At 43.4% G+C, this 15745-nt stretch overlaps 1 protein-coding gene across 1 annotated transcript in view; it reads right to left on the bottom strand.

The window, feature by feature from the left end:
• The window catches only part of Dnai3 (dynein axonemal intermediate chain 3), a 57350-nt gene that overhangs the window by 16213 nt on the left and 25392 nt on the right, over positions 1 to 15745 (bottom strand). The window contains exons 12-18 of the mRNA XM_021157846.2: positions 14748 to 14834; positions 12809 to 12937; positions 11056 to 11129; positions 8976 to 9177; positions 7955 to 8042; positions 1266 to 1426; positions 229 to 292 (exon numbers count right to left, since the gene is read on the bottom strand). Coding sequence (XP_021013505.1) covers positions 229 to 292; positions 1266 to 1426; positions 7955 to 8042; positions 8976 to 9177; positions 11056 to 11129; positions 12809 to 12937; positions 14748 to 14834 — 805 coding nt within the window. The remainder of the gene's footprint in view (positions 1 to 228; positions 293 to 1265; positions 1427 to 7954; positions 8043 to 8975; positions 9178 to 11055; positions 11130 to 12808; positions 12938 to 14747; positions 14835 to 15745) is intronic.

Below are 15745 nucleotides of genomic sequence, written 5' to 3'. Positions count from 1 at the left end.
ATTAAATAAAGAAATTAGTAAGGACTAGGTGAGGGGGAAGAGGGCATTAGTGGGAGCTGGAGGGAGATAGCAGGGAGCAAAGAGGCCTGAAGGTGATAAATACATTTTACATTTATGTGTGTGTTAAAATGTCACAGGGAATATCATTAGCATATAATTAGCATATGCTAATAAACCTTAAAACAAAAGGGAGATCCTCCTAATAACAGGTTAACCTGTCAGACTTACCCATAAGTCGTCCGGTGTCAGAGTCCCTCTCCATTTTCCAGTCTGTGTATATCACCTCACCTTCCTAGAGAGAGAGCAGGATCTGGATGAATGCATTTCAGAGGCACGAGGCCTGGTGTTCCTGTCCTGGGACTGAGGGTTTAAAGACAAAAGCAACGGGTGAGTTTAGAGACAGGAGAATTCAGTATACAGGAGGGAAGAAAGGCTCAAAGTTGCTACTGTGTTTTATTTCAAGAGGACTTTGATTTTGAGTGAGTTTGCTTCGTGTTCACACAGCGACACACGAAGTAACATTGGAAGTGCGGAGACCGCATGCATGCATGCACGCACGGGTAACTGCTGGCTTTGGGAGAGAGCAGGTTTGGGTCGGCTTGCCCTCAGCATTTAGCCAAGTCAGGGCTCAATAAAGACCTGGAACAAGATGGTGAGGGGAGATGCAGTCTAGCATTTACCTTTGAAAGTCGGGAAGAGGAAGTACAGCCTCACCTCAGACTTAGGTATTGCGCAGTCTGGCACAAACCTTTGGCCATTTTAAGGAGGGGGAGGCAGAAGGATCTGACGTGAAGCAAAAGAAGAGAGAAAGCCACTCAAATGGGGAAGAGACCGAAGCAGTGGTGACATGGGCAGAGAAGCAGTGGACCGGGCGGGCGTCTCTTAAAGCACAGCAAAAACATAGAGGCTCCTTGTCAGGTCACCTGTTTCAGGTCACCTTGATCATGTGCCCCTTCCTCCTGCCTCCTCCCTCCACCTTCCTTCGGAGTGCGGAGATTACAGACCTGTACCACCAAACCTGGTTTATGTGGTGTTGGAGGTAGGACCCGGGCCTGTGCGCACTAGGCAAGCCCTGGGTTGACGGGGTTACAACCTCAGCCCCTGTTAAGGAACTTTCAAACGTGAGGTCTACGAGATATCTAAGTTAAAAATCTTAAATACAAAGGAACATATTAAAACACGAAAACGCGTACAAACAGCAGACAGTGGAGGTCATACAACACGACAGGGGAGTGTAATTTAAAAACCTGACAGTTCCCTTTTACCTCTGTTCCCACGAAGAACTTCGTGCAGAAGTCCTCTATCGGCTTGAGGATATTGGCTATCCCTGCTTCCAGGTTTTGGTAGGGGTTAATTTCTGACGTCCTCACCATCTTGATCTGACTTAATATCTTGTCTCTCAGAATAATATGGATGGACGACGTACCTGTTTAGAGACGGAGACAGATCTTTAAAAATACACATTGTATTTTCTGTGGCTTTCCACGCACATCTGCTCCACTCATTCCTTTCCCAATGTGGCAGTGACCCTCATCTTTCTCAGACCACCACCAACTATATCAAAATGTATATTACACATTAAAGCCAAGGTCGAAATACCAGGACTTTTCTTCCAAATATTTGATATCATTTTATTTTAGAGCAAAGTTTTTCTGATGTACAATTTATAAATATTGTTAAGCTTTGGAGAATGGAGAAAAAAGCAAATTAAATGACAAATATATTTAACGCCACGGTTTTCAAAGATAGGTTTCTCTCCCTAGGGGATTTTCTGTGGCTACACATAAAACAGGCTCTGTAATCAATGGATCGTATCCTGGGACTGGAGAGGTGGCTCTGTGCCTAAGAACACTTGCTACTCTTCCATAGCGCCTGGGCTTAGGTCCCAGCATCTGCGTGGCACTTAACCACCATTTGTAACTCCAGGACCAGCTAAGTCAATGACTTCTTTCAGCTTCTGTGGACACTCAGCATACATGAGGCGCACATATATACACATAAGCAGGACACTCATATGCATAAAAAGGAATACATATTTAAAAACGGAATCATATCCTATATTAACCTGATGTGCCGCTCATTTGTTCTCTTTGAGTCGGGTAAGGAGAAATTGAAGAGGGGAAGACAGGAGACACACAAATACTTAGGAAGGCACAGGCATCAAAAAATAGTGGGGTGTTTAAAAATGTGGGTGTGTATGTGCATGCACATGTGCACAGCAAGAGGGAAATCAGAGAACGAATTTAAACGTCTTCTCTCTCCTTTAAGCACATTAATTCCGAGGATCAAGCTCAGGTCTTTGGGCTTGTGCTAGAAGCACGTACCTGCCAAACCATCTTGGTGGCTCAATAAAACCGTTTCATGCTATGGAGTTGAAGAGATCAGAGAAAAATATTCCTATCTATTGTGTTTACTCTGACTTGAGTGGGATAGCCTTGGATATTTAATGACTTCAAAGCTCTTATTATGTACCACACAGCTTCAGTCTTTGGTGTTAGTAATTTCTGCAATTAATTTTTATTGAACACTTACTACAAGCCAGGCATTAAATCATGTATATTTCTCTATTAATGTATATGTACAATGCTACCTCTGTTATCCTCTCACCTTTTCCCCAGACAGGATAGAGATAAGGTAAGGCATAATTATAGAGGCACAATCATTTATTTGGTCAAATAATAAACTAGATTTTAAAACACAGACCATCAACACCAGAATCCACTCTTAATCATTATGCTTAAAAAGTATATGGCAGTCTCTGAAGGCTGCTCTAAAAGAATTCGAAAGCTATTAGACTAAAGCCTTCCTCATTAAAATACATGCAGTTTTCTCATGGAGAGGTCGAGCTGGTGTCTACCTACAGCCCTCACCCCTACTGACTGATTTTATGGTACTGGAAGATGCTCTGGATGCTACAAGAGGAGAAAGGTAAACACCAACCCAGCTACAAACCAGTCCACCAGTGATGCTCTGCCTGCATGCTGTGCTGGTGCGGTAGCAGCACAAATGTTGTGGTAGTAACCTGTTACTATCTGACTAGATTTAAGGTGGACCTCGTGAGATGGAACCGGTGTCTGACACTGCTTGATTGCCCAAGAACCCGAGACTAGATGGGCCAGGGACCTAGGGAGAAAACAAACACTATTGCTCTGCGAAAGGGACAAGATCACTCTTAATGGCATTCCGCTCTCTCCATAGATCAGTGGCTTGCTCAGTCATCATCAGAGAAGCTTCCTCCTGCAGCAGGTGGGAACAAATACAAAGACCCACACTGGACAATGTGCAGAGTGCGAGGCTGTGGAACACTCAATTCTGAGTGAGATTCCTCATTAAATCCCAAGGAAGCAAGGTCTTCTACACACAGCAGGGCTGATACACGTGAGGACTCATGGAGACTGTGGTAGCACACACAGGGACTGAAGAGGGCTAAGCCAGATGGGATCCCAGTGCGGAGAAGGGAAGCAGACACAAGCTCCCATCCCCAACCCAGAAGCTATTTCCAATTGACAACTGCTCACAAATGAAAAAAATAAAGTTTTCTTCAACAGAGTGTTATTGGATATTTTGGAGACTTTTTTTATGCGTTGTCTAGGTGGGTTTTTGTTTTTGTGTTGTTTCATTTTGCCTTTTGTATCTTTTGTTTTAACATTACAGGCCTTCTTATATGAGTTCATATTTTGTGTTTTTATGGGATTTCTCTGTGTGTCTATGCCTGTATACACACCCCCCCCAACACACACATCTTTAGCACCTTTTTTCTGTTCGTTCGTTTGTTTCCTAGTCTGGTTTGTTCTAGTTGGCTTTTTGTTTTTAATGAGATAGGAAAGCAAGGGTGTGGATTTGGGTGGGTGTGGAGGTGGGGGATATCTTGGAGGAGCTGGGGCACGGAAACCCATGATTATATTATGTGAAGAATATTTTAATTAAAAAGTAATACACTTAGAACTTTTGAAAGATTACTAGATTATGTCCAGGGACCATGAACTATTTTTGATACTAAAATGATGCGGGGGGTGGGGTGTGTGTGTGTGTGTGTGACGTGGCGGTGGGGGAGTCCTTGGTCACTAGGTGGCGACAGAGTACCAGAAAAATGGGGCAGGTTCGCCATGGTCCAAGGAATCCAGGCAATCAAATGTCCCAATCAATAGACAAAATGTCTTAGGGAAGTTATGTGTGCATTCTAATGAACAGATCCGAGACTGGCCAGAATGGGTGCTCGGCTGGCGGTGTGTCCAAACCTCAGGTGGTGTCTAATAAAATTACGAAGGTTGGTTACTCACACAGGAGGCCGGAAGCCACAGATCTTTCTGAACCCATGGAGTTGCCTGCAGCATGAATTTCTGTACGGCCTGCTTGTGTTTCTGCTGGGAACATGTCTGTTCCTTCTATTTTGATTTATCCCAGATGCTTTTCTTTAAGAGTAATACATAGGGGCTGGAGAGATGGCTCAGCGGTTAAGAACACCAACTGCTCTTCCAGAGGTCCTGAGTTCAATTCCCAGCAACCACATGGTGGCTCACAACCATCTGTAACATCCTCTTCTTGTGTGTCTGAAGTGAGCGACAGTGTACTCATATAAATAAATCTTTAAAAAAAGAGTAATAGATAAAATCACGTTGTGCAAAAAGAAAATGTTTGGATGCTATGTTTTCATGTTTGACAACATAAGGGTGTTGTATAAGCTGCTTATTTTAACGAGAGGCTTTTCCTTAAGTGCATGTAAATGTATTTTCTATCTGTCCCACCAGAATATTAGGTCTGTGAAAAGACTTATCTTCAAAAATATTTTTGATTATAAATTATGTGTGTTTAAGCATGTGCACATCCAAAAGAGAGGGAGAGTCCCTGGAGCTGGAGTCAGGGAGTTGTGAGCCACCTGACACGGGCGCTGTGAGTGGAACCGGGATCCTACAGAGGAGCGGTCAGTGCTCATGAGGCCTAAGCCACCTCTCCAGTCCCAAGACCTGTTTTTCCAATACTGTGTTCTTAGAGCCTAGGACCTTTGGGGGGAGTTTAAGAAATACGTGTTGACTGAATGTAGACTGCACAGGGCAGCTTGCATGTGTGAGGCCCTAAGTTCATGAAAGAAAAAAAATTAAGAAAGAGAAGGAAGGGTTTATGTGTCTAAAGACAGAACTGCAAAATCCTTGAAGCAACCACTGAAGGGAAGTGAAGAGAACTAGACACGTGTGAGTCAACAGTCAGAGGACCACACATCTTTCTTTCCCTAAGCAGTTGCTAGGACAAGGAGACTGGAATCCAGGAAGGAGCCTCCGCCATCTGTGGTTTCACTTTCTGCAGCTGAGGTCAGGAAACAGCAAATGGAAAATTCTAGAAATGAAGCACTTCTGAGTTTTGGGCTGTATGGCAGCCTCCTTAGAGCAGTGAGACCTCGTGCTGTCTGCTTAGCTGCTGCTAGGGTATGGGTTGTCCAGGGAACGGTGCGTCCATGCTGCGCACGCCACCTGCCCATTGTCAGCCGCTTAGATGCCTTGGTACTCAGACAGGCTTCCGAAGGACTTGAGCTCGACTGACAGCACTCCCCTCCTTCAACCTTCTCCCACCTTTAACTTATTAAAGGTCCCAGAGTCCTAAAGCAGGATGCTGGTGGTCTGGACGTGCTCAACAGAGGCCGAGGAAACACTCTCGAGTGAAAACCCGGAAGCACAATCCAGGACTTTCAGGGACTGACTCACGGAACCTTTATTCCAGGGCACAGTTGTGACTCACCGAGCCTTTATTCCAGGACACAGTCCCACACTTTATTATTCCCACACTTTATTAACAGGACTGTTAACTTCTTGCTTTGTCTCGCTTATGAAATACATCTGTGCTTTTGGGGTTTGAACTGGGAATAGTAGGCGCTGGAACGCGCCCCTCACAGATGGGAGTATCCCTGCTTTGTTAGCTGATTGAGCCTTGTACACAGCTTCTTGAAGTCGAGGTCATGACCCCGAATCACATCTGAGCCTGTGATGGAGAAGACTCTGTAGTTCCTTTAAAATGTTTGTTTGGACACCAAGGGACAACAAACGTGCTATGTTTTAAAAATGCCCCTAAATCTAGATTCCCCTTTTTTCTCCAGCACAGGCCTAAAGATTTCTGCTCCAGCTGGGCATTACCTACATTTAAAAAACAAATGTGTGTGTGTGTGTGTGTGTGTGTGTGTGTGTGTGTGTGTGTGTGTGTGTGTGCTGCCTTGTCTCACCTCAGTGGAAGAGGATGTGCCTAGCCTTGCAGAGATTTGAAGTGCCACAGTGGGGGGATACCTGGTGGTGGTGGTTGGGGGGAAGAACCGGCTCAGAGGAGAAGGCAAGGGAGGAATGGGGGAAGGATTGTGGGAGGGGGTGACTGGGAGTGAGGCATTGAGTGGGCTATAAAGTGAATGAATAAAAAGAATTTTTTTAAAAATTTAATTAAAAAAAAACCACTTTTTTTCTTAGATGTCCTTTTGTTTAACCAAACTTTGGAAATTTTACAACAGAAATCTTTGGAGGCAAGGCAAGAATCTGACAATACTTCAATTATTACTTAGTTTTATGGGAATTTTTGTATATTTTTAGTGTGCTTTGCTCTCCAGTTGAACACTCAGCAATCCTTTCCTTTGAGGGGTTTGAGAGCTTGGATGTACCCTTCAATCACATTCCAAAGGAACACGGATGGAGCCAAACTAGATTTAAAATATGAAATTTCTTTTTCTTTTTTTTTTCATTCATTTGATTTATCATGGCATTGTGAAACTATGCCAACTAGAAGTTTTAATTTATGGAAATTTGTTTCTTTGTGTTTCATATTGTATTATGTTATGCCTGAGATAAACTTCATTCAGTAAACTTATTCTTTGAACAGTACACGTTCCTTAGGTGGGCTTCATTAATTTAAAATTTTATTGTATTTATGTTCTTTGAACATGTCTTACATGTATACTATGTAGTTCAACCCTATATGCATACATGTATACAATGTATTTCGATCCTGTCCACCTGTCTTTTTTAGGGTTAACTGTTGCTGGGATAAAATGCCACAGCCAAAGGCAACTCGGGAGGAAAGGATTTATCCCATTCACCCTTGGATATAATGGTTCATCACCTAAAGCAGTTAGGGAAATAACTGAAACAGGGCAGCATCCGAGAGGCAGGAGATGATACAGAGGCCATGGAGGGATGCAGCTCACTGGCTTACTTAGCCTGTTTTCTTAGAACCCAGGACCACCAGTCCAGGAGTGGCACTATCCATAAAGGACTGGACCCTCCTCAACCAATCACTGATTTAAAAAAAAATGTCCTCCAGGCTTGCCTATAGTTCTCTCTTAGGAGGCATCGTCTCAATTGTGGTTCCCTCTTCTCTGATAACTCTAAACTGTGTCAAACTGACATAAAATTAGCCAGCACACTGCCCATCCCTCAACTTTGAGCACCTCCCAACCTTATGCTATGTCCTTTTTTTTTTTCTTTATTACACTCTGATTCCAGGTAGCGCTACCCACATGTATGTATAGGATTCTATAGAACCATTCATTAGGGCAAGGTCGACATAAGAGTGGGCATACACCTGAAGAAAACTATCTCTTTCTTCGCAGCCAATGACATGAGGCTTCAAAACATATAGAAGTTGCCTTGGAGGCATATACCCATGGTACTACCTAATTCAGAGACCGAGGGAGAAGTTCTACTCAAGTCTAGGAGTTCAAGACCAATAAAAGTAGGAAACAGAACAGACACACAGAGACACCCTTTCAGTGCTTACAGAGCTGCATCAGGATTCTGATGTGCCTGCCATCTGTGTCCTGATGGTTTTAGTACAAGCTGTCTCTCTCCTAAAGAGATACAAACTTTCGTGGAGGTTTCATTGCGCTCTTAGGAACCAGAGAGTTCTAGCAGGGAGCTCACCTTAGACATAAATGGATAGCAGAGCTCCAAGACACCCTTGTAATAGACAAAGACGCTTTAGTTACCTTGTATTTTGCAAAGAAAAGGGTCTTCGCCCAGGCTCAGCTTGGTTGGACAGTGGTCTAAACTTGTATCACCCTTAGACAGTTTTAACTTTTGGAAGAAAATAAAAGAAAGACATTCTTAGAAAATCCTGGGATTTTTTTTTTTTTGTGCCTGTCCCTTCTGCTTCTAGGTCATTAGAAACCGACCATGTATCACTCCACCACCCCCCCTTTAACCCAGTTGTTTTTCCCCATGAAAAACACCCAGTTCTTATTTCTATAACCAAGCTACCAAGGGAAGCCTGCCTGGGGACATGTTTCCCAACCCCAAAGTGCTATTTTCTTTATGTGTTTTATATTGTATTCCAAAACTCATCTTCATGAGTTACAGCATAAGATAATGAACAAGGGGCTGCCTGCCTTCTTCCCTAAGTTTTTCTTAAAGGTAAAGATAAAGGCTCAGGAAGGGAGCTTGCTTTTAACTGGATGGCTGCAGGTCCCACCAGGGACATACTTTACCCTGAATGACCATTGTGGCCTTGCGCCTGCATCATGTATTCCTGGCTAGAATGATAAACAGCCCTTAGGTTTCTTCCCCTATGCCCGCTCCCCAGTTTTCTCCTTCTGGATATTTGTTTACCCACTTGCCATGCAATTATTCTTTGGTACATTTACGTATTCATTTGTTTTGCTTCAACTATTCACAACTCAATTAGCCTTTCTGGGCCCACCCGAGGAGCTGCCAATCTTCAAGAAATCAGTACGAAGCTGAAGAATCACCACAGGGCTATTTGTAAGTTGTGGCTCACTTACGCAAGAAGTATCAATCCCAGCCAAGGTCACTGTGGTTTGGGTGTCACCAGAAGTCAAGGAGTTTGATGGATGGATGATGAATGAATGAATGAATGAATGAATGAATGAATTCATGGATCTTGTGGTCCTGTGTCAACTCAAGCCATTCTTCAATTGGAGGGCGGGTACGTTGGTGTGATTTATGTCACGTGTATGGTGTATAGGGAGGAGCAGAGCCCATGTTACTTACTCTAGACAGGGGTTTCCAGGAGAGATCTAGGTGCAAGAAAGTCGAGGGCACATCAAAGGGAATGTCAATGTTTTCTTCTTTCTTCTTCTCTACTGGTGGTTGTTGGGAGTTTGTGTTGTTGGTGACTGTGGTTGCTGCTGAGGCTGCAGCTGCAGATGTGACTACAGGTTTTTGGGGTCGGATATCCCAAAAACAAATCGTGCTAAAAGAAAAATCACGTTATTATTCTTTAAAATTAAGATCGAGTAAGAGATGCAGTGTCCGGATACCATGCGAAACAATGGTGAGGTCTTAATGTTTCTAGAGCTGAGTGTTTTTAGGAAGCAAGGCCTTTCTGAGCGCTGCTTTCTCAGAGGTTTGATTTTTAACTAACTGCATTTGTGTGTGGCTGTGTGTGACTTTGTGTATGTGAGTGTAATATCCAGAGAGACCCCAAGAAAGCCTCAGATTTCTGAGAGCCAGAATTCCCAGAGGGGGAGCTGTGTCATGTGAGTGCTGGGAACTGAACCTGGGACCTCTGTAAGAGAAGCCAGAACACTAGCTCACCCCCACCCCCCAGCATGGTGCTTCCTATTGTACAGAGAATCACACCAGGATTACTAGGGATGTTTGATGACTTACTTTGTCTTGATGGTAATGCACGGGGATTCAGTTTGTACCTGATGACTTTAAAGAGGAATATAAGTGCTTTATTAAGATGTGACTCATATATATATATAATAAGTTCATCTATCTAAAATGTCTAGTTTTAATGGTGGTTGTTAAAGTAGTCAGCCTCTTCTCCTGGGCCTCACAGCGCCTGCGCCTGTCTACTCCCCTAGCACAAGGTGTCATTATTTCTACATGGGTCAAAGAATTTTTGTTTTTTTGCTTTTTGTTTGTTTATTTTTGAGTCAGGGTCTCATTACACAGCTCTACCTGTCCTGGAACTCAGTATGTAGACCAGGCTAGCCTCAAACTCACACAGATCATCCTGCCTTTGCTTCCAAGTGCTAACGGTGTGCACCACTGCATCCAACTTCAAAGATTAAAAAAAAAAAAAAAAAAAAAAAAAGAATAAGAACTCTCCATACAGCTCAGGCTGAACTCAAGCCATGACTCTCAGGCTTCAGGCTTTTGAGTGCTTACACTATGAGCTACAAAGCTGTTTTTAGGGGCAACGTTTTCAAGTTGTGAAGTCCAGATACGCATACTTGTTAGGATTGCACGTCCTACATTGTCCTGAGTTAACTCTATCATCAGGCAGCTATGATCGCATCTAAATGGGCAGCCTTCACCATAGCTGCTGTATTATAGCAACGCTCTGTATGGATGCGCATCAGAAAAGTAGACACTCTTTGCTTCTGCTTCTCAGAGGCCTTCCTGCTACGTGTGACGACCTCGGATCTGTGAGATGAACTGAACGGAAACAGCATATGCCATAGCGTTCCGAGTATGAGGAAGCTGAGTAACTGTGGCTAATGTGGTGTGCTGATGCCACGCCTAGTTAACTCTTGGTTTTCCAAAAGTATTTTATTTACTATCATCGTCATCATCATTATTACTGTGTGCGTGATGTGTCTGAGCACGGTCGCTGGCATGCTGTGGTGTGTGTGCGGCAGTCAGAGGACAGCTTTTGAGAGTCGGCTCTCTCCCCTTCCACTCTGGGTTCTGGGAATTAAACTCGGGTCATCAGACTTTGTGGCCAAGGGCTTTTATCAGCTGAGACTTCTAGCTCCCAATTTCTTATCATTTCCAAATTTTTCTCCATAAAAAGTTCGTTTGTTTTCCTTTGACACCGGATCTCACTATGTAACCCTGGTTGGCCTGGATCTTGCTATGTATGTAGATCATGCGGCCTCATCCTCATAGAACTTGGCCTGCTGCAGCCTTCTGAGTGCTCAGATGAGGGCGTGGCCTGCTTCAGGTCAAACCCTGGTTTTGTTGTAAATGCCAGCGATAATCTATGCAGTTCTCCTCCCATTACTTTCATTGCTCAATAATTATTGGCGAGTGAAAGAAGATGTTGGTTTTAGGAACATGGAAGCCAGAAGAACACAGCCTGGGATGGATCTTAGGCAGTGTGGGAAGTGAGACGTACCAGTCTGCTGAGCATGTGACAAGCTGACAATTTATTCCACTTCGGTTCTCAAAGACGGACCCCATCCTGTTAATCTGTTTAAGAAAAGAAAACTCTGTCAGCTAACAACAGTGGTTCTCCTCCCAGGCTCTCTCTGACTTCCCTAGTCATGGGCATCCCACCAGGAATACAGATATAAAACTCTCAAAGCACAGAGACTCTTAGCAGAGAAAGGTAACTTCTAAGTAGCTAGAACAAATTTTTTTTTCTTTTTCTTTTTTTTAAAAGATTTATTTATTTATTTATTTATTTATTTATTTATTTATTTATTATATGTAAGTACACTGTAGCTGTCTTCAGACACTCCAGAAGAGGGCATCAGATTTTGTTACGGATGGTTGTGAGCTACCATGTGGTTGCTGGGATTTGAACTCAGGACCTTCGGAAGAGCAGTTGGCACTCTTAAGCACTGAGCCATCTCAACCAGCTCCAGAACTAATTTTTCTTACGGCTATTTTCTTTTAATTTTTTTTTTCTTTTAAGAAGTTTTGTTAAACTCTCTTTAACGCTATCATAGAAGTTTGGAATCCGGGTTTTAAGATCTAACACAGCTCTACTTGGGATTCTTATCCATTCTTTGTTCACAGAAATAGTTTTATAGAGTTTTAATTAGGATGCATATAAATGTTGATTCTCAGATTTTTCATTTTACTCGACCTGAATTTTCTCTGCATACTCACAGATTACTTTTAATTGTTTTGTAAGATGCAGGTGACATACATCATCTCATTATTCACTAGTTTTGGAAATGCAGTCTCTTTCAGTTTTTCACGGTCAGTTGGTTGTGTGCTGGATGCTGACTTCCGTTGGATCTGACAGTTTAAGAATCTCTCCCTCTCCCGAGGACATCCCTAGGATCTTAGAGATTCAGCACTCCGGGGCTTTGCATGTTAAAGATTTAGAACTCTGTCCTGATTATCTCTGTCAAAGAAAGCCTTGGTTGAGGAATTGCCTACATCCAACTGGCCCATGGACAGATCTGTGGGAAATTACCTTATAACTTGGTGGCTGAGGGCCCAGCCATTGTGGGAGAACCAACCCTAGGTAGGCGATTCTGAGCTGTGTGAGAAGAGTAGGCTAAGCAGGAGCCTGAGAAGGGTCTAAGAGAGAGAGCCAGCAAGCAGTGTTCCTCCATGGTTTCCGCTTCAAGCTCCTGCCTCGACTTCCCTCGGGGATGGACTTGGAAGTGTAACCCAAGTAAACCCTTGCTCTAAGATGCTTCTGGTCAAAGCATTTTATCACAGCAATAGAAATGAAGCTAGAGTGAACTCCTAAAGCCACAATTCTATTTCAGAAGCTTAAAAAACACATTTTGTAAACTAAACAGGGACCGAGGGTAGCTCAGTTAGTGCAGCGCTTGCCAAGTGTGCCCTCAGCCCTGGATGTGATCTCCAGCAGCACCACATACACTGGGTAAGGTACCCACATCTGTAAGCCCAACACTTGAGAGACGGAGACAGGAGAATCAGAGATTCAAGGTCATCGTTGACTGCTTAGTAAGTTCGGAGACAGGAGAATCAGAGATTCAAGGTCATCGTTGACTGCTTAGTAAGTTCAAAGCCAGTCTGTGATACACGAGACACTGTCACAAAACAAAACAAACAAATCTAACAGAATCCAGGCTGGTGAGATGGCTTGGTGGCTAAGAGCACTGTCTGCTCTTCTGGAGAAGCCAGGTGTGAGTCCCAGCACTCACACAACCATCAAAACTTACCTCGAATGAGTCGGGCAGCCAGTGTATGTCCGTGATTACTTTCCTATGGCCATTTTCAATTGAAGACACTGCACAGTGTCTGATGTACATCGATTCTTTATTGCTGTCTGGTTCAAGGAGAAACATGGGCTGGATAAAGGTGAGAAGAAAGTTATGTTTCAGAGAGCAGACAGGCCAACTTTACTGGCCATTCCAGTTAAAATGTAACAAGTCAGAGTTGTATCAGTTAAGGTAAAACACAAATTCGTGTTTCCCTATACCACATATTTAGTAACAGGTTTACCAATTTTCCCTTTCAAAGTAGTTTAATGTTGGGCTGGAGAGATGGCCCAGTGGTTAAGAGCACTGACTGCTCTTCCAAAGTCCTGAGTTCAATTCCCAGCAACCACATGGTGGCTCACAACCATCTGTAATGGGATCTAATGCCCTCTTCTGGTATATCTGAAGACAGCTATAGTGTACTCATATACATAAAATAAATAAATATTTTTTAAAAAGTAGTTTAATATCTACATTTTGTGGATGGCTGTTGATAAACAGGAAAGGGCAGGTGAAATGCAAACCTAGAGTCTGTGACTGGGCAATGAAAAAGATAGGCAGGGGCTAAGTTTTTCAGAGAGACAGGACAGGAGACAGAGGACAGAAGGATGAGAGAAGATGGAGGAAGAAGCTGAACCCAATTCACGTGACTTTAAATAACCACAGGTAGCTATGAATACCATAGAAGAGCAATGGAATAATATAGGACAATCTGTCCAAACTAGGTGGGCAGCCTGTATCAATATCAATTGGCTCTGAGTTGATTGCGCAGGACTTTTGTGGGATGAGTCTGATAAACAATTTGACTGATAATTTACTAGCCTCTGAAGTTTTGATTTTACTGAGTTATGGGGATTTGTGACAGCTTAGCCCTAGGGGATGGATGACTGAGAAAACAGCAGTGCAGTGACAAGTGAGCCAGGGAGCAGAAGAGTAGCCGGTGTTAGCATAGACCTCTCTCTCTCTCTCTCTCTCTCTCTCTCTCTCTCTCTCTCTCTCTCTCTCTCTCTCTCATTAAATGCAACATTTCACAAGGATTATGAACCCAAACTGTTCACGAAGGAGTGTTTCCATGGGTACAGAGATGCATACATCCTGCCATTCTCTGGGGAGAGACCTATGGATAGCAAGGCTGGAGGACTGGGGCTGGAGGGGATATGTGATATTGGAGGGGAAACACGCACCTAGATGCTGGCTGCTCTTCCCAGTGCTCTTACTGGGATCTATAGCCTCACAGAACCATAACAAATTTTTTTAACTTAAATTTTTTTGTTATTTATTTTGTACACGTGCACATGTATGTATGTGTGTGTTTGAGTGTGGAGGTCAAAGGCTAACTCGTGAGGGTAGATCTCTCCTTCCACTGTTTGGGCCTCAGGAATCGAACTCAGGTCATTGGGAATGGTGGCAGGTACACTTACACAGTGAACCATCCTGTCAGCCCATTGGTAGCGTATTTTCAACAGAAGGGACTGTTACTCTTTCATCTTATACATGGGAACTTCCTTTTAGAGAGGCCAGGTAGCACAGCCAAGGCCTCGGAGGCAGTGTCTTGATACCCTGACTTTCCATCCTTCCATCCTAGGGTCCTTCAACAGAATCACTTTATACATAGTATTTGCTTCCTTAATTTCCCTTAATGATAAACACAGCCAACAAATAAAACCCTGAAAACTCCTGTACTGGCCAATGAAGCTTGTTGTGTTTTTAGTGAGTGATTCCATAAAACGTTACTCAGCATGTGCCCACAAACTGATGCGAAGGGTGGCAAAATGAAAATGATTTCCTGTGCTGCCTACACGGAGTCTTTAAAAACATGGCGGATCTGTTATACATGTTTTTGAGAAACCCTCGGATGGGGAAAGCATCCACGTGAGTGAGAATCTCTTAGAGAGCAAACCTTGAGAGAGGTCTTTTTACTTCTGTGGCCGCCCGTCTTGATGTTCTCTATGCGGTCCGCGTGTGCCGTGATATCCCACAAGACTATCTAAGATGGAGAGAGGTGTCAGCATAGCACTTTCAGGATTCAGAGAATTGGGTCTGAAAGACTGCTTTTTAAGGGAGACCATGGTGTACCAATCTGAGAAAGATTAACTGCATAACCAGCCCTAGCTTGTAGCCAACAGTAGTTGCCTTAGGGCGTAATCTGACCTAGTTTATAGCGCATTGTTAGATGGGATGTTGGGGAGGACGTTTTCATCTCTCCATCCTATCCCCGACTCTTTGTTTTATGCTTGTGTTAATAAATGCTACTCCGGAGCAATTAACTGCAAGACAAATATCATGCACTTCCCAGGCTTTGGGGGAGATTTTGTTCCGCTTTGAATCTAGGTACAGCTTGCTTCAGACCTGGAGAGGAACAGACTTTACCCAGATTCTCAAGAATGAAGTACAGACATCCAATCATGGGGGAAGAAAGGCAGACAAATTATCTTAGTTCCTGACTGAGAATTTGTATGTTACCAGAGGATCTTTCTTTTAAAAACAAGAACAAAGTAGAATATACAACAGGAAGCCAGGGCAGTCGTCAGCAGCTAAGCAGCATGTCCGAACGAAAAGAAAACATTAACGAAGGCCGATATGGGAGAGCCATGGGTGACTTTATTTTATTATGTCCTTTCCCAAAATACTCTAAACCAGCCACACCATTCTTGTTACACAGGCAAAGGCACTTCGGGTGTTCTTGGCTTAGCAAATGGCTCTGGGTCATTATTAGGATCTCAGCAGCTGTTGAACAAAAACCATGGGGACATTTGCTTTCCTAATTTTCCTGCTGCTCTGGGGAAATGAACCCGGAAGCTGCTCCCATAAAAAGCTTAGCTAAGGAAGCTCTTTTAGTCACATGCAGAGAGACCAGAAACCTTTATTTTGTTTTATTAACTGGGACCAGGTCTCAGG

The sequence above is a fragment of the Mus caroli genome, unplaced genomic scaffold (genome assembly GCF_978045245.1).
Source record: "Mus caroli unplaced genomic scaffold, Mus_caroli_1 scaffold_3, whole genome shotgun sequence".
Taxonomy (NCBI): domain Eukaryota; kingdom Metazoa; phylum Chordata; class Mammalia; order Rodentia; family Muridae; genus Mus; species Mus caroli.
The sequence above is the reverse complement of the archived record's forward strand: the minus strand, read 5'-3'. Positions and strand labels throughout refer to the sequence as shown.